The sequence below is a fragment of the Cheilinus undulatus genome, linkage group 1 (genome assembly GCF_018320785.1).
Source record: "Cheilinus undulatus linkage group 1, ASM1832078v1, whole genome shotgun sequence".
NCBI classification, from domain to species: domain Eukaryota; kingdom Metazoa; phylum Chordata; class Actinopteri; order Labriformes; family Labridae; genus Cheilinus; species Cheilinus undulatus.
Genome location: NC_054865.1, coordinates 35,846,592 through 35,872,552, shown reverse-complemented (window position 1 = coordinate 35,872,552; position 25,961 = coordinate 35,846,592). Strand labels below are relative to the sequence as shown.

The window sequence follows — 25,961 nt, the reverse complement described above, 5'->3', positions numbered from 1 at the left end:
GAAGGTTTTCACGTTATTTTGATATTAGGCACCAGAATTATAAAGTGTATTAATTCTTGGTCAGTAGGCAACACAGTAATATAACAATTTACTTTAAAAAGTTTTGGTACCAAATGAAAACAACAAACACTGAAACATTTACCATACATGAGAAAACACTGACCATTCAAGCACAACAATGCATGTGGCACAGTAATAATGATCATGAGAAGCCAAAATCATGACTGAGATCATAACTCTGCTAAGCGCCCAGAATCAATTTATTGTGGATCTTTACTGTGGAAAAGGTTTCAGGCAGCTTTTGGCAGTGTGTTGTTAATGATGTTCTTTGACACAACCTGGCAGAGGTTACGGGCTTTAAAGTGACCACACAGACACTCTCGGTGCAATCCTGATGATCTAGTTTGCTTTAGGAGGCTATAAAAAGCAGCAGCTTTCATTTCAGTCTGTTTCATAAACTAAAAACTCCTCACAGGAGCCAGAGACAGTGGAGAATACTATGGAAACAGCTAACTTGACTTGGTTGTATAAAAAATAATTTGCTTCGCCTGTAAATCTCACTAATTATTTAGGATTAAAATTGATTAGGATTTTGTTAAACCAATATGTCGAGCTAAACTGACTGGATGCAGTCTGCTATTTAATTCACAGCTATGAGGGAGGTAGCAGTCTTCTACTTTCATTCTTAAGTACATGGATGAGAAAAATCTCCAAATATTTAACTATCACATAATCAGTTCATGACTGAATCGAAACAGAAGATACACATAAATATTTAAAGACATATATTTTAAGAGTTACATTTGTACAATGAGGATTTTGCACCACATGAGCTCAGTGCTGGTATAAGTTTGGATGTTTTTCAGTTTCTCATGACAGATTTGGGACGAAGCGCAGAGTTTCTGGGGGAGTTTAGCACTCTGACAGTGATGGTTAGGATCTTGTGCAAAGAATCCTCTGTGTGTTTTTCAGGATCGGCTCAGGCAAAGACACAGAATACATTTACTAAAAAACAACCACATCTTATAAAATATAATTATTTTCTGTAAACCCACACAGAGTGATATGACTAAAGATTCAGCGTCCTCGTGATGAGCTGAGCTGACCTCAAGCTGCACATGTTGGGAGTGACTCACCAGCCAACATTGAACTCAACGTGGGCATCAAACAGGGCAACAACTGGAGCACTGGCAGCCCTCCACCCGCTCACTCTGGACCGGATCAGCCCCTCTTGTTTGGCATGCCGCACCACCTTTATAAATCCTGGACGTTTGCTGTTGGTCTCCTTTACAAAATCCTGCAGCTTCTCCTTCAGCTCATCTGCAAACAAAAACACAAGCAGTTACAATTGATTGTTGATTCATTTTGGAGGATCCTGTGTCACATAGGTGGGAAAATTGATACTTCTGAACAAACTTCCTCCCACAAGACACCGTCATGTCCTCCTCCAGCCTGCAGAATTTCAATGGTAGGAGGCCAGGAGTGCTCATGCTTCACTGCTCTGATCAGTGGACCTAACAGGCAGCAGCTTGAGCTGCCACAGCAGACCTCCATGGGGCTTACCGGTCGTAACGGGATATTGCAATATTGAGGACTCAGCCAGCAACGCTTTTGAAAACACTAAGGGGGAAGATGGAAGAAGTCCATTTGTTTTATTGTTTGGCTTCGAAGTTTACCTCCATTATTACCTGCGCTATATCCTGCATGATGAGTCACTGCCTGAGGGATAAATGAGTCAGAGATACTTATATGAGAAAGAATAATACATTCCTTGACAGGTTATAAGTTGTATTACTATATATGATCATTTCCTTGAAGTGGAAAACTGAGGCAAATAAAAGTTTCTTCCACATGAGGCAACACGTTGGAGCCTTTTGATAAATTGAAGCTTAAGTCAGTGAGGGCACCACCACACATTTCCACTCTACTGTACAATTAAGGGGATAAAGTTAAGATACAAGAAAACTTTCATCAGCTCCTGTAAAATAACACCTTCGGCTATGTTCACACACGTTCACCTTTTACTGCAGTGACCTTTTGAGTTTCTGTGAAAGGAAAGCCGATTCAAAGACAGAATCTCCGGCCTGACATCATGCTGTTTTTTTTTTTTTTTGCGTTAGAAGCAAGTCGAGCTCTTCATGAAGGCAAAAGGTTTGATTTTCTAAACCGTCTATGAAACTAAAAAAAAAAAGATCTTTTAAGAAGCCGTTTCATCTGATGGTGAAGTTTATGGAGGCTTTGAAAGAACATGAGACTCACCTTTGATCAAAGACAAAAAGATGATAAAAGCAGTGCCTTTCCTTCCAACAAGTCAGGTTTCTGCAGGGAACCAACATATCAGCCCACTTCACACTTGATTTAAACATTTACTGTTATTTATATATATGATTTAAGCTTTAGTTTTACTAACTTTACTAAAAACAGAGGCTGTGTGGCAAGATCATTGTTGGTACTTTATTTTAGACTCCTTATTTCAGTCCATGCAGCCATTCTTTAAGTGACATTATATTCAAGCTTTTCAATACAGATCATTTGGTCTCAGTTAGAATTCCTTTTCATTGAAAAGTAGATATATTTGTAGCATTTCTGATAGGTGAACATTGGCCTGAGTGGGATTCAAAGCTACATAAACCTACTGCATATGATTTGATGTAGGTCAATGCAGAAGCTTAAGCTTTGCAATGTTTCATCCAGTGCATCTTGGCTAAAAAACAGAAGGTAAGACTGTACAGGAGTAAATGTATTCACAGCATCAACAACTCTTTCTGAGATTAGAAATGCAGCAACTATCCCATTCTTCACCAGTGTGATGAACAGCTTTACCTCATTCACATAGAAACAACAATACATGCAAAAATGATTATATGCGGTCCAACATAATACTAGTATGTATTATTGATTGATATGTGAATTTCACAAAATTCTTTGGATAGTACATCAAGTTTGAATGTACGGTGCCTATAAAAAAAATGTTTAACCCATTGATTTATTTTATAAACTAGAAAAGCAATCGGAGAGCGCAGACCTCCGCCATTAGCCCTATCTCCCAATAGTACAGAATCCTTTAAAAAAATTCCTGGATCCAGATGGTGATCCGGATCACTCCCAAAATCTAATCAATTCTTCCTTATGCCATTTCTGACATTTCCTGAAAATTTCATCAAAATCTGTCCATAACTTTTTGAGTTATGTTGCTAACAAACAAACTAACTAACTAACTAACAAACCCTGCCGATCACATAACCTCCTTGGCGGAGGTAATAAAATCATTGCCTATATTATTTGGCAATAACAAAAAAAAAAATCTTTAATGACAAAGTGATAACAGACTTCTACAAAACAATGTCAACCAAATAAAAATATGTTATAGCATAAATGTTCATCCCCTTTAAAGTAGCTGACCTAATTCAACAGAGGTCTAGCCAACTGGTGCTAGTAGTCTCACAATTAGTGAAATGGGGATCACCTGAGTGCAGTGAATGTGTCTTAAGTGATTGTAGTGTAAAGACACATGTTTCTGGAAGGTCCAGCCACTGGCTCATCAGTATTCCTGGCTACCATTACACCATGAAAACAAAAGAATGTCAAGTCAAAGCTTTCTGTGAGAGTGGCATAAAGATAGCAACAGTAGAGGAAAACTCACTCAATCTCGAAGAGAGTTTGGCAAAAGGCACATGGGAGACTCCGGTCAAGTGGATGAAGTTTCTTTGGTCTGATGAGACCAAAGTGGTGCATTCTGGCCATCAGACAAGACACTGTGTTCGGCGGACACCAAATGCTTCACATCATCTCAAACACACCATCCCCACTGTGAAGCATGATGGTGGCAGCATCATGCTGTGGGGATGCTTGTCGGCAACTGGATCTGGAAGGCTTGTAAAAGCAGAGGGCAAAATGAATGCAGCAAAATATATGAAAGTCCTGGAGGATGATCTTATTTAATCTGCAGGAGCACTACAGTTTGGGAGGTTTATTTTTCAGCAAGATAATGACCCAAAGCATACAGCGAAAGCTACAAAGATATGGTTCAAAGAAATCAAGGTGAATGATCTGAAGTGGCTGGGTCAAAGCCCACACTGTAAACCCGGATTTTGTTTCTACTTAAACTTGTTAGTAATCATTACTTATTCTTCCGTGTTTTGACAAAAAACATTGACATTACTAAAAAATATTAGTTGTTTGTACTATTCAGTTGAAAGATGCAATGCAATGATCATGTTAAGCTGAGATAACTTAGTATGTTTAGTTCTTTCAAGGGAGGGGCTATTTCAAAATTAAAAAAAACATGGGTGAGACTGTCAGTGCATCTGTTGGCACTGACAGGCAATGCTTCCATCATGACTTCCACACGTGGCAAAGCCAATGCTTTGACTCACCGTGTTTCCTTCCCACCAGGGAGGGAGAAATCAGCAGATCTGGATCACCGTCTGGATCCAGCAGTGTTGTTAAAGGACTCTTCACTGTTGGGTGATAGGGCTAATGGTGGAAGTCCGCATTTTCTGAGTGCTTTTCTAGTTTTATTTTGCGGCAAGCAATAATGAGAAATGGCTCCCAGACATGTTGAATGACTTTGACAAGCTTGTGCACATGAAAAATGAGCAGCTATTATTTGTCCTGAACCACAGATACACTCACATATGGACAGGGTCGTCTGCAACATTGACCCCTTCACTCATGGTGTCACACTTCAAAAACACTTCTCACTAAAAACACAAACTAATAAACTAAATGCAATGAACATGAACATTATAAAAACAATATAAGAAAAAATTCTCACACACAAAGTACTCCCAGAAGTCCCTGCTCCAGGTGACTGCTTCCTGGATCGCCACAATATATTTTTATGGAAGTTAAACTTAGCATTGTTATTCATACAACTTAGACTTCATTTATGTGAACTAATGATTTTTAGTAAGGACTATTAATATACACTTAATATGCCTACTGCATAAACTTAAGGTTCTATGTTAATACAACTTAACTTCTTTAGTTTTAGCGTGTGTTAAAACTAAAATGGTTTAAGGCAATCGGTTAACTCGTGCTTATTAGTAATGTCAACTAATTTGGGTTTAGAGTGCAGACCTCAATCTGACAGAGAATTTGTGGTAAAAATTAGGACTTGAAAAGGGCTGATCACACCTGATACCCTTGCAACCTGACAGAAGTTAAGCAATATTGCAAAGGAGAATGGAGTAAAATTGCAGTGTTCGATTGTGCAAACCTAACTGAAATCTATCCACACAGAGTAAGTGCTGTGATTGTAGCCAAAGGTGACTCCACAAAATACTGACTTGAAAGGGGTGAATATCTATGCACTTACTTATTTTACATTACAAACTTTTATTTAATTGGCATTACTCTGTAGAAATCTGTTTTCCCTTTGACATTAAAGAGTTTTTATTTTTTTGGTAAAAAAAAAACAAACAAAAAATGGATAATATTGACCATGATTTATGAACTCGATTAAAGGGTAAAACACCTAAGGGGGTAAATACATTTCATAGGCACCATATTTACTGCAATATGACATAAACTAGTACCAATATAACAATTAAAATCAAATCAATGTGTGCATTTTTGACTCCATCACAACTGTTTTTGAGTAACCATTAAGCTGACTTCAGATGTCAAGTCTTTTCTTATTTTTAAATGCACTTTTTTCCAATAAATATTCCAAACCATGCTTTCTTTACTTTGTGACCTCTTGATTTAGCTGGATGTGTGATCATACCATCTGTTTTTTCACCAGGGGAAATTTGAAAAGTAGGGGGTAAGGTAACATGACACATGCATTATGAAACTCTAGAGAACATGATTTTCTATAAATAGACATCTCACACTTTGTCCAGCTGAACTACAGCTGAACCCAAACTAAGGGGGAGAACACAAGTATTATTTCTTTATACCCATCACAATTATCTTGGAAAGAGGGTAAACCATAGACTGTAGAAAATGTTCAGTGATGCTCCAAAACCATTTTTCCCTTTGCGATACTGGTAAACTTTCTAGACCGACTGTGCTCTGGAAAGATGACACATTATGTAAGCCTGGCAGTGAACTCAGAACATGGTTCAACAAATAGAGTCATCATTTACAGCCTCTCTGTGACACTTACAGTTGTTTTCCTGCTAATTATGAGTTTTACTGCTAAATTACTGCTAAAACAACAATGACACAGAGGGCCACTTCTCAATCTCTCTAATTCTCCATTTTGCTCTTTTCAGACCGTCTCCATAGTGATCTGTGTGTTTAAGAAGGCAGTTTCACGCAGCATGGTGTGATGATGGAACAACCTGCCATTGGTTGACAGTCCCTCACATAGTATTCTGAGAAAATACTGCAGTTAGCATTCAAGCTACAAGCAATACATTTTTGAAGACTGATAAAAAAAAAAAAGATCAAATATGTTTTATATTGGATTCAACTGTGTTGATTTAATTTTTCAAGTCATCTGAATTCCAGGCTCACTAGAAAAACTTCTGTAAGGGCTATGAAGGCATGAATAACATCAATTGAATGGCACAGTGGCTAGCTTCAAGAGAACAAAAGTAAAAGTAAGTAATTGATGGTTAAAAAGTAATTTAACTTTTAATAACCAAAGCCACTTCTTGTCACCAGAGAATAATTATTGTCATGCTGCAACTTGCATACAACTTTGCTACTGCAGCGGGGTCCTTTCTTTCTCATCTGCTGCTCTAAAGATGGTTGTTCATGTGAAAGAAGACTGCATTTCTGGTTTATCACACCAACATAAAGCATGGCTTAATCAATAATAAGAAAAAGTTAAACAAATTGGGATTGGACTTGTTGTACTTGTAGATTTCAATGCCTGTATATTCAGCAGTATTTGACGTATTTCCATTCCTGGTATCGGAAACAGGACAGCTCTTAAAATACTGAAAGAAGCCTGAATGTCATCAAACCTTTTGCTACTGAAGAGGAATTTTTAGTCCAATCCACGGCAGATGCCATATTGAAAATACTGTCTCATACTAACTACAAATGGCTACATCATGCCAGCTTGCAGTTACATCAGCCATGTCTCTAATTACGCATAAATCATATCCAAAATGGACAAGTTATAAAAAAACATTTTGAGCCCATAAAGACATAAATTATTCTGGCCAAGATCATTTTTCAAAGCAGGCTGCAAAAATGTTTATTCCTGCTGTAAAATCTGCATTTCAACATGGTGTCAAATAAGTGACTTCTGGTGCATCTGCAGGCATCTTCAAGTGCACACTGAAGGAACTGCAGTTTTTGCACTTCCATATTGGCTTCATTTTTCATTCACAGAGGTTGCAATCTATACAAAAACACAGGTGCAGTTGCAGTGCAACTCTTGCACCTCTTAATGCAAATATTATATCATGTTCCATCCTGACACTTTTGCAAGCCCTGACATTAAACTGTCTGCAGAAGGAAACTTCTCATGCAGCATTTAAAGATGCAGCATGTGCACAACTTAGACTGATAAAAAGACAGAAACATCATTTGATCATCTTAGTTTCAGTGCTGAACCAGAGACTAGTTGTGTCAAATAGCCACGGGGATTAAAAAAAAAGAAGATAAGAGAAGGGGAGGGGATCTGTTGTCTGGAAAGGTTCAGGCTTATACACACACAGAAGGAATATTAATACATTGAAATTACAGTGAGTGTGATAGTTTCCCATTGAGATGAGCCAGCAGTGACTGCTTCTTATCCGTCTTTGATAAATTGCAATCAGCAGACATCCCAGGTATAAATCTGCCTGTGATTAGTGATCCAGAACATAAAGCAAAGGGGGAATCTAGAGATGAGAAACACTCACTTTTATTAATTAAAGTCTGAACATACGTGTAGAAAAACGTCCTCCTCCCTGTGGACTCTTAACTCTGGTGAAATGATGGCTCCTGCAGTTACTCGTGCGAGCAGCTGCTGCTGACATTTCACATCCGATTACTGTTGAATTTTTAATTCATCAACAATTAAGACATTGTGATGTGTTTGTGAACTGAAAATAAGAATGGTGATGTATAATGCTTCATAACAAATCATAATAAAGCCCAGTTCATTACACCAGGAATGGCTGATGGCCAGCAGTCATGGCTCCTGCTGAAACTCTGCAGGAGAGCAATGGGCTTAGGGATGGAGTTGGACTGAAACAACAAGTAAACAGGTTTCTCACACTATTGTGCAGCCAAGAAATAAATCCTGTTAAATATTCAAAATGAAACAAGAAAACTGTTTTCTCAGAGGAAGAAAAGCCAATGGTGAGCTGCAAATGTTGAATATGCTATGAAGCTCTTCTCTAATCCTTAGTGTGACATAACAAGCAAGCGTTGCCTTTAACAGAACACATCAGACTGAGCACGGACACAGTTTTTCTAAATCCACATCAACGAAAGCATTCAGCATTCAAAACCAAATATTCAGGTTTTCATTTTAGCATGGCTTCAAATCCTCTTGTTTATGGGGCATTGGTGGTGTAGTGGTTATGTCTGCACACCCCATGAAGATAGACTGTTGCCCTTAAAGAGAGGGGATCAAATCTGGCCTGTGGATCTTTTCTGGAGTGCCACCCTACTCTCTCTCTATTACCAGGTCTATCCACTGTCTTATCTGAATTAAAGCATAAAAGCCCAAAAATAGGTCTTAAAAAATACATTTTTAGTGCAGAATACTTGAAGAAGGAGTTATAGAGTTTAACTGTACTTCTACAAACTGGGAGGTAAAAATACACCTGCCATCAAATACAAATCAAATCAAGGTGTTTGTCAGAGCTGTGCTGGAGAGGTTTGGATGACTTTGCAGTTTTACAAACATCTCAGGGTTTACTATTAACTTAAATATTTCAGACAGTCTAAAAAGGAATCAGAGATTTGGGCAGCAACTTTATTTCAGAGCCCACTGTTCCATATTTATTATACTTTCTGCCCTTCTGATTTTATGAATGAAAAAGATCTGGTGTCACTCGCTGAGAGTTCTGCAGTTTTTATTTTACTGTTTTTTTTGGTTTTTTTTTTGCTTTTCTGCCTTTATTCAGATAGGGCAGTGGGGAGAAAAAAAGAAACTGGGAAGATAGAGTGGGGTATGATGAGTGGGGAAAGAGACAAGTAGCATTGGTGTTTGTGTCCTAACAACAGTTACCTTTTGCCTGTCTTTTTTAAAAATCACTTTTTACCCATTTTTGTCACTTTCTTTGTACCATTTTTTATCCTGTTTTTTCCCCCCTTTTTCTTGCACATTTTTGCCACTATTTTGCCCCTTTTCTTCCATTTTTACCATTTTATTTTTGGCACCATTATCACATCTTTCCACTTATTCTTTTTGTCACTTTATCCTGCTTTTGTCATTTTTGTCCATTTTTTACCAATTTTTGTTGCTATCTGCCAATAGCACTTCAATTTGCTACTTTTAACCCATTTTAAACCCGATCATGTAATTGTTTTCTATTTAAGTTAAATTTATTGTGATCCTTTTTAACCCCTTTCCACAATATTTCTGCCCATTTCTGCTATTTCCTTAAGCCAATTTTAACCAATTTTTTGCTGTTTGATGCTCCTTTTTTTTTTTTTTTTTCCAATTTTCACCCATTATTGCCACTTCTTTTTGGCACATTCCTTTTTTTCCCCACTTTTTGCCTATTTTTGCCACTCATTTTGCCCATTTTTGCCTCTACTTTATTTTTGGCAGATCTATCCTATTCACTGCATGAAAAGTGAGATATGTAGAAGTCATCGGCACTGGAAATCTCAGTGGGATCAAAACATTTAGGCTGTTTACGGCTTCCAAAAGGGAAAACTCCCATTTATCCCCTAAAATAGCAGCAAAAATATTTTTGCTGCTTTTTTTGCCTTTTTTTGCCCAAGCCACTCCTTTTGCTACTTTTAACCTATTGTTGTTCTTTTTGTTCTCAAAAATAATGCAATTGTTTTTCATTAAGTTGTTAAAGTTTTCTCTGCTTTCTTTGTGGCATCCTAACGTTTATGTACATAATGGCCTTGATAATAAAGTTTGACATTACTTTCTTAGTTGCTTAGTTCAGAGTGCCCATCCACATTGTCAACATCACCAATAACAAGGTAAATTCTGCTTTAAGAAAAGGGGTTTATATGTTTTAAAAGGTCATACTGTAGTACAGCATAAATTAACTGATGTCACTGTTTGTTGCTTTGATAAGAGTGGTTATAATTCAAGTTAAAAATAAAACATCATTCTTAAGGGTTAATCCTACAATGAACCATGATTTTGCTGACCTTCATGAGGCCCATTCTGGCTGGGCTGCAGAAACCTCTCCCTTTTATACCCCCTTATGGGTGTCCTTGTATGGGACTCATGGATGCCATCACTAGGCTACCTGTGCTCCCAAAGTTCTGCTTTTTAAGGTCAAAATAAACTGCATTCAAGCTGAAGCCATAACCTTTCTGCACAATGTGATAGAAAGAAAAGGTTAAAAATGCCTTAATCATAAAAAAATCACATCAAAAAAGTAAGATTACAGCTGAAAACAAAGACATTTTCTGAAATGTGGATATCAGTGATGAATGCAATGCCTGCACTCTAGTCAACTCTTTGATTTATTTTGTTTGTACTTTTACTGGTGTTACTGCTCTGTCTCTGAAATAGTTTGATTCAAAGAGAACAACAAATATGTTGGCTGATATTGTTCAATCATTAGAGAACAGCAAGAAAAAGGAAGATCATGGGTGAATATGAATTTCAAAGATATGGAGAAAGTAAGAAAAGAAGCATTCATCTACTACATGCTGTATATCCTGTGTTAAATAACAATAGCATTTGAAAATGGTCTTCTTCCCTCTTTCTTAGTGTGTGGAGAATGTATTTGTGATACTGTCAGGTTTGCAGATATGTGCTCTATGGGGTAATGGAAATGGGGATTGCAGTAATGTTTCCTCTGATAAATAATAGTCGGTACTTTGTAGCGGTATGATAGTGTACATCTACTTGAGCCTTCCTATGAAATCTTGTACTGTTTGTACATACTTACCACCTTATATTTGCCCATCATCCTCTGTAATTTCACTACTTTTTCCGTTTATTTAGTCTACTCTCCTAAATTTGTGTTCTTTTGTATTATCTGTGTTTTGTACATATTTAATAAGCCACTAGATCCTAACATTTCCCTCTGGATCAATAACCATCCGTCTATCTCTCTGGCTTGTCTGTCTAAGCCCCTCATACTGTTTGTTCCTGTCATACATGTTCAAACTAATCACCATTTATCAGCACACAGGCATCACTGCTTGCACAGCAGATGGCAAATCGGCATGAAAACAGGTCTCACAAAGGCTGTGTAGTTTGCACTGCACTTCTTGGCACTTTCTCCCCACACAACGCTGCAGGAGTGAACATTTCTGTTAAAAATTACACTCTGATTTTTGCTCTTCCTACCAATATTGTATCCATATCCAGAGGCTAAAGTTTAGACAGGAGACAGTTTGTTTATAACATATCGGACACATGTTGATGAAGATCCAGCACAAATATGCATTGTGTGTATTTTATACTTGGCAGAGCAAACTGTACACTCAGCTATGTTGTTTTTTTTTGCGTGTATCATCCCAACTTTTGTGTACCCTCCAGCTTACACTGGCTGGACATGTTGCCTCTGCTTGCTTGTTGGATGTACGCCTGCTGTCAAAATATCGCTGAAACTTCCCTGGACTCCTGAGCTGTCTGGATCTGTGATATACCACAAAGCTCACAGACATGCACAAACTTTCTCAGTGAATAAAATCAGGCGGGGGGATCAAGATCCAGCTCTTGGTTCAGTTCAGTGCCTGAGTCCTTTGAAAGTCTCAATAACAACAGGGAGCTCATTTAGGATGACTCTTAGATTAGTAAGAAAAATGTCATCATTTTGATGAATGGCTCATTTTTTAACAATACATGTATTGTTTACAACATTTTTTGTACTTTTAGCAAGTGGAGATTGGCATGCAGGAAAGGAGCCACAGGTCATCCACTTTGAGAAGAGCATCTGCATACAGGATGCGCCAAAACCACTAGGCTACAGGTGTCTCATTTTCACATTTTAAGTACTTTATACTAATGAGGGCAGGTACACTTTACTTAAATGCCTCTCTCCCATCATTCTCCACCTAAAACAAGAGTTATGTAAATAAAAGATTAAAACAGATGACCTGGAAAGCTAGTGTTGTTTAAAGCATAGCATATGAGAGGGGTCTGGCTGCAGACCATACACCTCTGACTGCCACTGACCATTCATCTGAGACAACGTCTCTGTTGGAACAGAAATACACCCTAAAGCTTTCCAAATAAAACTGAATTAAAATGAAACGATGCCTGCTAGATAGTTCTGCCAGTAATCTCGAAAATAATCATTCACACCTGACATGCATCTTAATCAAATCACGTGACTCTCCTCCTCCTAAACTAGAGGGCTATTTAAGCTGCGAGATTTCCTTTCTTTTGCCTGGATCAACACTGTGCTCCCGCCTTCAACCCACCCCCACCCCAGCATCCACCTGCTGGCTCCAGCTGGGGGTTAAAGCTTTTATATTATCACTTGTCAAATTCTGCATGTAAAATCTGTGAGGAGTGATTAAGTTGGAGCCTGACGCCAAACATAATATGTTGCATAATAAATGGTTAGACAAATTTCTACATGAGATTATTGGCTGAACGTCTGTTTAGGGTAAGGGTAAGGTTTAAGGTAATGGTTAGGATACCAAAAGGTAAAAACCTGTTACCTGACACGCAAAACTTGATTACAAAATGTTTAATAAAGCCGAGTAAACAGTCTGCTTACAGAAAAACTTTGTCCTCTATGAAAACATTCCACCACAAAAAGCGTGGCTTACTTAGATGTGTAAGCTACATAAAAAATGTAGTGCTAAAGCTAAGATCACATAGAAGCTATGTAAGCTACATAGCTATGTTTTCTGCATAGCTATGTTAGCTTTTCTACATTTACTAAAGCACACATTACTAACTTAGCTACACTGGCTTATGTCATAATGTTTATTATGTAGCTAGTGTAGCTATGTTAGCTATACATAATTTAATCCCAGATTAGACATCTGATGTTTTTCTCTTGGATGTTTTTCATCATTTTGTGAAATGTTTCTTAGTCTCATGAATGTAACTGCCAGATTTTGTTTAGTGTAATACAAGTGCAAGTGTACAAGTGTAATTAAAAAAATAAAATCTAAAAGGCTTCTTACAGCACTTCTGTTTTGGCAGAGGCATTGTCTCAGAGGACCAGTCTGTGAGAGTGGCCGTCATAGATGTATGGTCTGCAGCCATTCTGTCATACTAAAGAATTTGCAGTAGTGAAGAGAAAAATCTAAGTTTCCACATCAATAAAAAGTTTCCACATCTTGCAGTAAAAGTCCAGTTTGCCTCTGAGTGTGTAAATAGCCACACATTAAACTATTTTTTAAATCTAAGCCCGTATATTAGGCCTGTCTGTTAGGAAGTCAATGCAAACAGAGAGCATGTACTAACAAATACGAATGATTCCTTTCTCCACTGAAGATTAGGAGGATACAATCCCAAGATAATTCTCATAGGCACCTCAAGACATTAAATTGTTAATCAGTGCTACTTATATTTTATTATTCAGTTCAAATCAGAAAAAAACAGTCTTCTGCTTTTCCAAATTTCACAAATGGAGTCTTCCCTACAAGATTGTTCAGGCAGAAAAGTCAAGCTGCCCTGATTTCATACTGCATGTACCATTATCCACAATCACCTGACAAACATTTTCCCAACTGGCAGACTAATGTAAAGTTTCCCTCTTCTTTCAGACACTCCAGCATCCACCTGCACGCTTCGACTGGAGGACTACGGTACTACCTCTGATGTATATCCGAGCACCTTAGTTCCCAGCCTGGGGCCCCTAGGGTGGAATAAATTGGCCATTACAGTTAAAGTACCTAAGGCAGATAGTAGAGGGCTTATGCTCCATCTTAACAATCTAGAACATTTAAGTAATGAAAACATGAATCCATCATTATTTGTACAATATTATCATGAAATTCGGTTTTGCTTTGTCACATTGAGTATATTTTGCTTGTCATAAATATACTTTTAATATTTTGACTTATACTTGTATTTGGACATTTTAACACTGAAGTTTAAACTGCTTTTACTTGACCTGGTGGCACTAACATAAATTGGTTAATACATAAATGAACTGTAAAAGGTGTACAGTCATCAGAGATAAAAACTCACCTTTATCACTGTCATTCATCTATACCAATTCAAATTCAGAGTTTTTACTGAAAGATTTTCATTTCTGCTAAAAAATAATATCAGTTTCAAACATCAGTTATGAGTTTCATGAGCATCTAATAATCGTTTCAGTATTGGTCACAAAAGAACAATATCGTGCAACCCCTAAACAAGATTGTACATAGCCCTGTTGCACAGAATCTGCATTGCAGACATGTTTATGCATGTATCAATGCACAGGCATAGTATACATACGTGCATCTATGTACTGTACATGTAATATACTGCACAAAAGATGCACACGTTTGTACACATGTGTCTCTTAGGTTACTCTGTTTTATATTGTTCCTCCATGAACTACCCTTTTGTTTCTGTGTTTACTCCTGTGTTGTACTTAATTGATACAAAGCAATTTGAGACCTTGCTGAAAAGTGCTGAATAAATCAAGTTGACTTACCTATCTAATTGACCAAATAGTTATTTAAACACTTAATGATAGGCATCTAAATCTTCAGGTCTCACAATCAGACTGAAAACGTCCCTGTCAGCTGATGATTTGACATGGACACCATAGGAGACAGGAGCTTTAATAACAGCACTCAGTTCTTCCTGCTGACTATATTAAGCTTCAAATTTGCTGCCCATCAAAAAAATCCTTCAGTTTTACTCCTACCCAGGACTCCTTGGTGCCATTTAAAGTAAAGTATGGACTCATGTGTCCTCCAACAGCCTGTCTAATAAGTAAACCCTTCTCAAAAAACCCACTTTTACACAGATGAGCCTTTTCTCAGGCCGCAGCTTGGGACATTATCCAATTAAGGAGGAATCAGCTAGGTCAATTTGCCCTTCTCTCCCTTGATAGCTACACATTCTCCTGCATGCTAATGCCTCTCGGAGGGGAGCTGTGACAGTGCTAGATGACTAATGTAAAGCTGTGGGTGCCTGGAAGGTTCGCTCCGGACGACGACCCCTTCGACAATCTCAGCAGCATCACGGGTCAACAGGCTAACGACATTTAGCACAGATAAGATTCACAGTCATGGTGGTAATGATAACACCAGGCCTATCAGACGCTGTGAGACAGAGTGCTCGGGCAAAACAGGGTGAAATGCCATCAGCTAAATGTCAACGCGTGACTTGGGTCCCAGACAGAGCCAAAGGCGACTGCTCCCTGGATCTCAATTACGTGATGAAATATGAATTCATGGGGCCTGATGTAATAATCCATTGATGGCCTAGGAGGAGTTTGAAAAACTTTTTGTGGTTTCTCTTTTCATTTCCTAACAGAAAACTTTGGAGATAAATTCAGCTCTCAGGTCAATAATAGCCCAAAAGACAGTGATTCTTTTTCTAGTGTGTTTAAATAATTTACACGGACACTGATCTATTTTCTTTTCCAGCAGGCTACAGGCAATGCTACATGTTTTGCATTATCGACTTTGGTACACACACTCCTCCCAATGCTAGTATTTCCCATGTTGATTGCCCCTAATGGCTGTCTAAGTCCTTGATACAAGCAGCACAGCCTATTTAAGTGTGTATTGCCTATAAATGACCTTGGCACAGAATTGTTGCCGTTTATAGCCTGCTTTCTGCCCTGTAATGTAGTTAAGTCTCACAGAAAATTATAGGTCCACTCTTCACAGGTGACTTGAAGTCTATGTCTTGTGCTTTGCATTGCAGTTTAAAGTCAGTGCAGTGATCGCAAACATCAGTCATCTCAGTAATAACAAGGGAACAGAGCACCGCAGCCACACATTGTCAGCATAAACTGGATACCTTTTCAAGCCGACTCTGTTTACACAACACCCGATGCATGCCGATGTAAGAATTAGGCTTGCAAATGCAGACAAGATATGTACAAACACTTCATCACCTTGCTGGGCTGCTATCTACCCCTGGGCAAATTTCCTGATGTTGCAGCTAATTAGTGTTATTCATCCACCGGTTAAATCCAGTGAACACAGTCCCTAATTAAAAAATGTGAAAACAGTCTGGAGGCTTGTAGAGGAGTGGTAATATCAGAACCACTAAAGCTAATGGTTTTAGCATGTTAGCTAAGTTACTTTCCCCTTAGTAGTTTCTATACCTAGCGAGCCTGGCATGCACTCCAATTCTCATGGTACCTTCAAAAAAAGAGCAGATGTATTCCCAGTTTTGATAGTGGAAATTTTTAAAAGAGTAATGAGTTATAAATGTTGCTGAGGGTCTTAAAATGGGCACCTGATGGCCACATACATGATGTTTAAGGACTGAAGCTTAAGCTAGCAGGACAAACTTGATAGTTAACACCCAAAGGTAAATCTATACTGAAAAGAAAGAAAACAGTGTCATAGTAATTTGGATGAAAAACCAATATTTGGCTGCTTATTTCCCAATTTTGAGGATTTTTGTACTTGAGGAATTAGTATTTGTTCACTTTAATCTGATGAAAGGGTGCTTAGATTGAGGACTTCCCAAAATGTGGACGAAGTTACTAATGCTAAGCTAGCCACTACACTGATAGCGTTAAGGACAGGTTTAAACACAGTGGGGAAAATACACCAAATAATGTGTTGGCCATAAACTGCATAAAATTACCAGCAATCTTACAAAACACGATACTTAAGTAGGCATTTCCAGAATGAAGGGGAAGCCTGGTTAGTTTCAGGAGGAGATTACTTAGCCAAACATGCTAGCCTATGATTGGGAGAATAATGCAATGTTCCCAGTCATTTAAATTCGGCTCCTGTTTTTGGTTTGATAACCAAACCCCAAAATATTTGAAGGGACTGGGTTAGGGTTTTGTATTCGTCCCGAATCGTCACAGTTCGGGGGTCACAGTTCGGTGCACACAGTCCCACGACAAATACGTCCGAACCATTAAAAAAACAAAACAAAACAAAACAAATGTGACAGTATCATGACCACTCATCTGAGACACCAAATATCGTAGAACAGAAATACACACTGGAAATTTCTAAAGAAAATTGGATTAAACTTTAGTTTTAGATTTAAGGTAAGGGTTAAGGTAATGGTTATGAAACCAAAAGTTCAAAGTAAAAAAACCTGACCTGAAAAAAACTGATTCTAAAATGTTAAACAAAGCTGTGAAAACAGCCTGCTTACAGGAAAAAAGCTCATCCTCTATGCAACATTCTCACGAAGCATGCATAGTTAACGTAGCTCCATTAGCTGCAAAATCTAAATAGCTAACAGGCTACATAGCTCACAAAGCAGCTAATTAAGCTATGCATCCATGTTATCTGCATAGCTAAGTTAGCCTAAGCTATGTCTGTTAAAGCACATTTTGGTACAGCTAACTTAGTCTGAGATAACATAGCTAACATGGCTAAAGCTGAGCTCACAAAGTAGCAATGTGAGCTATGTATATACATTATCTATGTAGCTATGTTAGCATAACTACATTCGCTAAAGCTCACGCTGCTAACGCTTACTTATCTATATTGGCTTACGTAGTAACTATAGTTAGAGTAGCTATGTTAGCTTTAGCTAAAGCTAATGAAGCTAGGGCTAGCCCCCTTTCATGTAACTACTTCTAAAACATCTTTACATAATTCAATCCTTTTTTCTGTTTTTTAAGGAAATGCTGCTGAGTATATGTTGAAAGTTGGCAGGAGAATAAAGCTGTCTGGGTATCATAAATGATATCTGTAATGCTTGCAATGTATTTATTTTATGATTATAACTGCCAGACTTTGTTTATGAATAAAGATGTTTATGAAGCTGAAACAGAAAAATACAGCACTTCTGTTCAGACATAAACAACATCTCTGATGAATGGTCTGTGAGAGTGGCCATCAGAAATGTATGATCAAGGTGCAGGTAGCCTAGTGGTTTAAGGCACGCCCCATGTATGCGGACAGCCCGGGTTCGAATCCGGCCTGAGGTCTTCTACCACATCTCTTCTCCTGCTCTCATCCCTGTTTCTGATTCTATCCACTGTCCTCCTCTATCAAAATAAAGGCACAAAAATGCCCAAAATAAACCTTTAAAAAAGAGAAATGTACGGTCTGCAGTCAGATCCCTCTCAAATGACCAAAGAAAATGTCACAGTGTTTTGGTTATTTAAACTTAGCTTAAGATCCATTGGTGAAGCATTACAAACAGCCCCAGAGATTGGTTGTTGAATGTAGTTTATCCTTTTTAACTACAGTGGTGAAGTTAGAAGCATTGTTTTATTTGCCATAAAAGTTTTTGACTGTTGAACTTAGTATAATGCTATAATTTAATGGAACTAGCTAACACAAAAATAGCCACCATACAGCATTACATTCTCAGCAGTGAAAACAAATAGGTTCAACTAAGCTTCTGCTGCATGTTACATGTTTCCTTGGAGCAAATAGCAAACCATTCATCAACTCATCATTAAGGACTAATTAGAAAGGATAATTTTCTGGTTTGATTACATGAAACTGATTTTTCACAGGCTCCTTTGCTGCGTGCAGAGGCACAAACATGTCAGTCCAAGCACAATCTGATTCACCCACACAGTACTGAGAAATGATCTATAGAAATGAATGAGACCTGGATTGACAAAGCATCTTCTCCACTCAGATGTACGGATGCTTCGGTTACATATGTGACTTTCCAAAGTATTTGGTATTCTTCATATGCTTCATATTCATATGCTTTTCTTGTACATCAATGAGACTCACAACTTAGATAGAATTGTTACTTTTTGACACAGATTTTCAGAACCTTCAGTTTCACACTTCTGCCCCATACACAACTCTTCAAAATGGAGAGAAATGCAAAGATTGACAGACCTGTCCTGCCTGATTATGTATGCCAAGGCACAGTATAGTATGTTGTATTGTACTATATATGAAGATGCTACTCACTGTTATTGCTGTTGTCGTCCACCAGGATAATCTCTTTGAGGAGGTGGGAGGGTGTTCTGTTGATTGCAGAGTGGATGGACCGCAGGATGACGGACAAGGCTTCATTCACAAATATGAATACGATGCTTACTTGTGGGAGGTTGAAAGGATAACTGATGTTTTTGCACCTGTGGAGGAATAGAATATTCCTTTGTGAGGCAATATTAATCTGCAATTCTTCTGAAGGATGAACAGATACATTTGACTTTGATTCCTTAGGAGAAGGACACGGTCAGATTTCATGCCAAACCTTTTTGGCACTCAATATCTCAACCTCACTATTATGAAAAAGAAAACATACAAGCACCAGCAGCTGCAATGCAGCTTTAAAAGGGTTCAATTTATGAGGAGTAAACTATTGGCTTCATGGTAAACTCTTCCATCAGTCATGCCCATCTTTTTACCTTTAAGAATACTGTTTTCTGGCACCACATTTTGACATTTTTATAGTGAAAAGGATCCAGCCTCTTCCCCTGAGAGGAGTATATGCCAGGTTTTAGAAAATGTGGGGAGACGAAGCAGTAAAAATATGATTTAAAGCTGCAGGTGATATCCCATTTGTTTTTGAAAGGGGGCTTTACAAAAGAAAATCATTTTAAAACCATTTTCTGTGTGTGATGATGAGGACAATTACACTTTCAATGAAAAATGTGGGTTGTGGACAATTCCCTGTAATAATCCTCTGGACACGACCATGTAATTCAATTGTGAATTGTATCAAAGATGTGTTATTTCACCCATTTCCTGCTGTTAGCGCATAATGTTGTTCATCACAGCTGAAAACCCAATGTGTTAACTCATGGCGTGGCCTGCACACTACTTAACACACGGTGCAGACCCTGTGTGATTAATGCATCCCCAGATCAGTACTGGATGAGTTTTCAGGGGCCGTAATAGTGAGCGTGGTTGCAAACGGGAGTTTAGTGTGTAAAGAAAATCCCCTGAAGTTCTTTGAGCTGTGTAATCTTCCACACCAGGATGCCACCTTGTACTCTCTGATGACCTTGGTATTTTAACATGTAAGTGCTGAACAAACAAATCCCAGCCAACCATTATTTACACCTGGCTGTGAAATAATTTTACACAAGTAAATGTTCATTACATTAAAGGCCTTTTTTTGGTTTTTTTTTTGGAACTTTACTCCTTATTTGATAATGATAGTTGGGAGAAAAAAGGAAAGGGGAAATGTGTGGAATAGAAACAAGGGCAAATCATGCTGCTAAATAATCTCCTCTATGTTTGTGCCATAGGGCGTTTGTGCTCATGTGGTAATAGCCACTTACAAGACTTTAAAACCTGCATGATTGCTAAATTTGGATCTGCTGATGGAGATGTGTGTACTTGTTGGGTTTTGACAAGTGTTTCTAAAGTTAGATGTGCCCCTTAGTCAAGAGTACTACAAACAAGTGTTTCCCTCAGCCTACATAATATGATTAACTCAGCAGCAGGTAATGCTGTAGGCAGAAATTAACTCCCTTGTTGGTGTATTTGTTTTTATCAGGGACTCAGACCTTGATTGGGAACAACAATGCTTTTTTTCTGCGTGACAAGTTTTTCAAGAGTGTCGAGTTTATTACTAAAATGAATTTGATCCTCAGAGCTCACAGCACAACAATGACCATAATGAGAAAAGAAATGGAAAAGATGAAAATTAATTGTGCTACAGAAATTTAACAATCTGTTATTCTGTTAATATCTTTTATTGTTAAAAGCAAAGTCAGACCTTTCAGATTGGTTCAATACAGTTTTGTCATGTTTGAATGAATGTTTAAATTAAACAATTATGTTCGGCCAATGTATTTATGTAATTAAGACACTGTACAGGACTGCATACAATTATTGCTAATTAACAGCATTGAAACAGTCAATAGCATTAAAAGTACTTTATTGTATCATCAGTGTTGGGGTAAAACAGCACTGAGAGAACTTTTAGTTGTAAGGAGTAAAGAAAGGCCTTGGTTTTGCCATTAAGGTAATGTTGAGTTACTTTGAATATGAAAATAATATGTTACTGATAAAAAGCCTTATCTCCCCTTTTCTCTGGAAAATTGGCAAAAATTTACACATATGATGGGGAAAGAGGGTATAAAATGTGTCAGTTTTGTCCCTTTTCATTTTTATATTAGGTGTTTTGGTCTAATCATGCTCCAAACTGCATTAGATTCAATTATCCAAACACGCATTGTTGAAATTTTTTTTGGAATCTTGGGTCGCAATTTGTCGTAAGACAGATTGGTGGGTCCTGAGACCTGATCAGTTGAGAACCACTGCTCTAAATGACTAATTAATATATTTATTTCATGTTTCGACCTTTCCATCTCTTAACTCTGACTTTTCAGCCCATATTTTGGCCTTTAGAACTCATAATTTTAAATGTTTATCTCATATTTGACCTCTTAAACTCATGATTTTGACTTTCTCTCTAATTAATTTGCCCTTAAAAAAACATCATTTTGACTTTCAATTACATGTTTTGACCATTTGAACTACTACGCTTCACTTTTTATCTCAGATTTTGAGCATTTGAACTTATTTAGATTTTTATTTCACAATCATTTATCTTCAGTGCTAAGCTTTTTTTCCCATAAATTATTACTGGTGAAAATGAAGTTGAGAGTTTGTGGATGAATGTTAAGCCTGTTTGGCTCTTAGGTTAGACCTAAATTCAGAATCCAGTCCCTGCTAGGATTGAGTTTAACACCCCTGGAGTTGAAGAATACAGGGACAGAAGTACAGCTGGCTTCATGTCGTTTTAACCACTGACATGTGAAATGAGTAGTTCAAGGGTTTGAACATTTGGTGACCAAAAAAATAGTGTAGTGTGTAACTTTTACATTTCATAATGCAGAAACAAAGCTGTTACTTTTAAGTAACAAAAATTATGCATCATATTGAAACTAAAAACTCTAGCATTGTGACAGCTCTAAAAGCTTACATGCTATAACAAAAAAGTAAATATGGTCAACATGATTGCACAACTTTAATAACAATAAGTTAATAAGGCTATTACCTTACATCAAAATAAAAGCAAAGCCTGAAGTGGGGCTGGTGACTCAGAGTCAGCAGTGTTTCAATTATTTTAGCTTTTTATCTTATGAATAATGTCCCATCAAATGTAGGAGTAGGTATTAATATTACAACATAAATTACTGACACTGTCAAGGCAGAATAAACAACCTAGCACATTTCTATGTTGGACCAGAACAATTTGTTGATATGCCAATTATACAGCAGCACCTGCTGGTTTTGATGCTTTGATATGGCACTCTAAATATTTCATGGCAGGCAAAACATCCAAGAGATGTTAAAGAGAAGAAAAATCTGTGTGCAAACAGCCAAACTGCCACTTTTGCAGCTAAAAAATTGTCTCTTGCAACACAATCTCAATCTGTAACTTCAAGTGTTTCAGAAAACAACAGAAAATGAGTTTTTTCCTCAAAGACAGAGCTCTTTAAGGAGTAACATCAACATTTTTCACCTGGTGTTTGCCGACAGTTTGCAGAAAAATGACATTGTTTGAGCACCGGTCTACCTGCAGTCTTACCCATCAGGCCTGAGGTCTGGGATCGGCCTGTCCAGTGGGAGACGATCACTGAGGTAGCCGTTGTATCCATAGTACTGGAACATCTTCAGTGCCACCCTCCGATTGTCTGGACTAAGCTCCTGACCCCAGTGAGCGAACAGAGACGAGTCGGAGAAGGATGTTTCCGCCTGATCGTCCTCTCCCCTCCCTGGAGTTTCTGCGGGGCACAGCAAGACAAATAGCATGAATATTTGTCTGGCTGGTGTCGCTGAGCGTAAGGAGACATTTCAGGAATGTTAAAAATGTCACAGCATTAATACAATCAATGTGATGAATGTGGTTTTATTTCTATGCTAGCAGGTGAAGGGTGGCTGCTAATTTGAAGAGGATGACTGGCTGTCCTTCAACATACAAAAGCATGGGGCCATACACATAACGAGGAGCTCTGGAGTCCTTGAACAAAAGATGGAGTCCCAGACGCTGGTGTGCTGTTCTGGTGCTGACATTGCTCTTTGACCTAAACTGAGAGGAGAAAATGAAACTAATTTCCCTGAAGTATTACTAAAATAAAACATGCAACCTTACTTTAATAATTAATGGAGTGGTCATTTTCTCCATGAGTTTTCATGCAGTACAGAGTTTTGTAAGACTCAGTTGATTCAATGCGTGAGTACAAATCGGCCCTGTGTACAAATATCAGCTGATTGCCAATTAATGTAGCATGATTATCAGTTACCAACTTTTATTTGTTGTGTCTTATTAATTCTACGCTGACATGCTGTATGTCTTCAGTGGTTACTGAATAAAGCAAGGTAGGGCAGAAGCAGTAGTCAGTCAGACAATTTTTGATCTGTTTTCATGGTCAAATGTGACAGAATATGTTGGCATACTAGGAGGAGAAAAACATCAGTATTGGTATCAGCAAAATTTTACTGTCTAATATTATCTAGCCTTGCAAAGAAGATAGATTTGCCAGACTGTTATCAGGCAAATCCATCTAGTAAAGCTCCAATCTACAACGTTTGTGCCAAACCAAAAAATGGTTCAGAGCAGTCAGCGTCATTTTTTTGAGGAGAGTGATGCTGTGGTTACAGGTGGGGTTAAGTTGTACTGACAGCTAGTAGCAATGGCTGCCACCCATGTAGCTGTTAGCTCAGATGTAGCTATAGTGGCAGTTTAATCAGAACAGGACCACATTTTTTAAACTAGAATGGCCATCTGAGGCAGCAGACCCACGCCTAAGCAGCGCCACCAAGGAACTCTCGCTCCCATTGATTACAATGGTGTTCAAAATCGAAGTCTGACAAAAACATGGGTGCGTGGATCATCACCAAAATCTAATCGATTGTTCCCTGTCACTATCCCAATATTCCCTGAGAGTTTGGTCAAGATCCAACTTTCTGTTCTTGAATTATCTTGTACATATACAAACAAACAAAGAAAGATAGAAAGACACGGAACCCTTTACATAACCCCCTGCAGATTTCATCGGCATGGGTAATAAAGAGCAAAAAGCAGCACTAAACTTTCATGATGGATAAAGATGTTCTAGCTTTCTGATGACCTGCATGAGTTTACTATCATTATAGGTTTGTCTGAGTTGTACTGTAAGCCGGTGAATACAATGGCTTCTGCTGGAGTTTGGATGTAGCTGTCGAGAGGTGGCACTTAAATCAGACCTCAACCACATTTCGTTATCAGAACAAGAGCAAAGAGCCATGATTTGAGCTTCTTTAGCAGAGAAGATGTTTTTTACATGTTTCCTGATGGACTTCAACATGCATTTTAGCCACCAAGAAGCTCTATTGTTCAAGCATTACAGTAGCATTAGCATGTATAGCACATTTTTTCTCGTTGCTCTGATTGGCCTGCAATGAATGTGACGGACAGAAAGTTGTCCAATCATCTTCTGAGAATTTATTGAAAAGTCCTGCTCTTCCCAAACCCTTTCTATGGGAGCTTTCCCAGATGAATGTGAAATATATCCCTGCAGCGGATGAATGAAACAATCTTTCTAATGTGTGTCAGGTTAATCAGTATCTGTATTGCCCCAAATTTTCACAATCTGTGTGTCTCTAATCCAACACTAATGAATTTCATAGCTAAGCAGCAGGCTCATCCGCAGAAAATACTGGGCCCTCCTCAGATATGCTCTAATAATAATCATGGATCAACAACATTAGTGTAAGCCTCCTGGATCTGTAAGTATAGGCTCAGGTCAACTTTGACACTGACTGAAAAAGTCCATTAAGTCATTGTTGAGGTTTTCAGCACCTCCTTTTTTCTCTTTTTTTTCTAGTATCTACACTTTTGTTTGGGTGCTCCTGCTTTGCCTATCATATTAATTAGGGGCCATCAGAGCAACAAAACATGCGACATAGTGGGCACTTTAGCTTTGGGAAGTACAGGAGCTCTACAGGCAGCCGCTATCTTTTTCCATCCATCAGTGGAGTTAGTAGGTAAATCTAACTCATGCTGAGGTTGGTAGGGAGATGAACAACAACATCTTTTCTACCAAGAAAAGCCTTTTTTAATAAAGAAAGATTTCATTTCTTTAAAAACCTGCTGCTTTTTGCTGCTAAATCCAGGCTAGCCACTTAACCTGTCGCCACTGTTTACCAGCTTGCCGTTGGACCAAACTATCCTCTGTAACTGTCTGGTATGCAAAGACTATTTCACTTTTTGATGCAAATTGGTCTGTTCTCCCTAGCCTGGGTTTGAACATTTCAGATTGGAGCTCTGCAAGATGAATCAGCCTGATGACAGACATGGAACCTGGCCAGTCCAACAGTCTTGCAAGGTTCAAAATGAAATGACATGATAGTTATTTTAGCCTGGCCCATCATGTTAACATACTAAAAAGTAAGAAAAAAAGGGCTCATATCATTTTAAGAAGGGGATTAAGATTTTTGCAAGAAATAAAATGTGTTATGTTGTTGATTTAGAAGTAATGTTGAGTATTTTTGTTAATTATAACATTGGTTATCATTGCTTGAATTTACTATGGACCATGTTTTTGCTAACCTTCATGTATCTGTCCTCCAGAGAGCGTTCCCTTTTTCACTCCTTATGAGCAGCCTTGCTGAGCCGCACTGACAGCACTGAGACACTCACGCTTGCACACTGAAAAACTATTTATTAGTGCTTGTGGAGCTTGTTGATGGTCTCAGTTCATGTCCAGACACCATAAAACACCAGTGGCTTCTGCTAAATATTCTGTCCTGCCTCCGAGAGGGTTTAATGTGCTTTAGAAGCAAACTTCTGAGAGTACTTAGGAGTCAGGCAGCTTTACTCTCAGGCGTTTGCTTTAAATGCGAAACACCAACGCATATAGGAGGAGATAGGAAATGAA

The 25,961-nt window shown here is 38.1% G+C and overlaps 1 protein-coding gene across 1 annotated transcript in view; it reads right to left on the bottom strand.

The window, feature by feature from the left end:
• The window catches only part of galnt18b (UDP-N-acetyl-alpha-D-galactosamine:polypeptide N-acetylgalactosaminyltransferase 18b), a 153,355-nt gene that overhangs the window by 53,570 nt on the left and 73,824 nt on the right, over nucleotides 1-25,961 (bottom strand). Inside the window, exons 2-4 of the mRNA XM_041788138.1 lie at nucleotides 22,631-22,826; nucleotides 19,048-19,214; nucleotides 1,137-1,320 (exon numbers count right to left, since the gene is read on the bottom strand). Of these exons, the coding sequence (XP_041644072.1) occupies nucleotides 1,137-1,320; nucleotides 19,048-19,214; nucleotides 22,631-22,826 (547 nt within the window). The remainder of the gene's footprint in view (nucleotides 1-1,136; nucleotides 1,321-19,047; nucleotides 19,215-22,630; nucleotides 22,827-25,961) is intronic.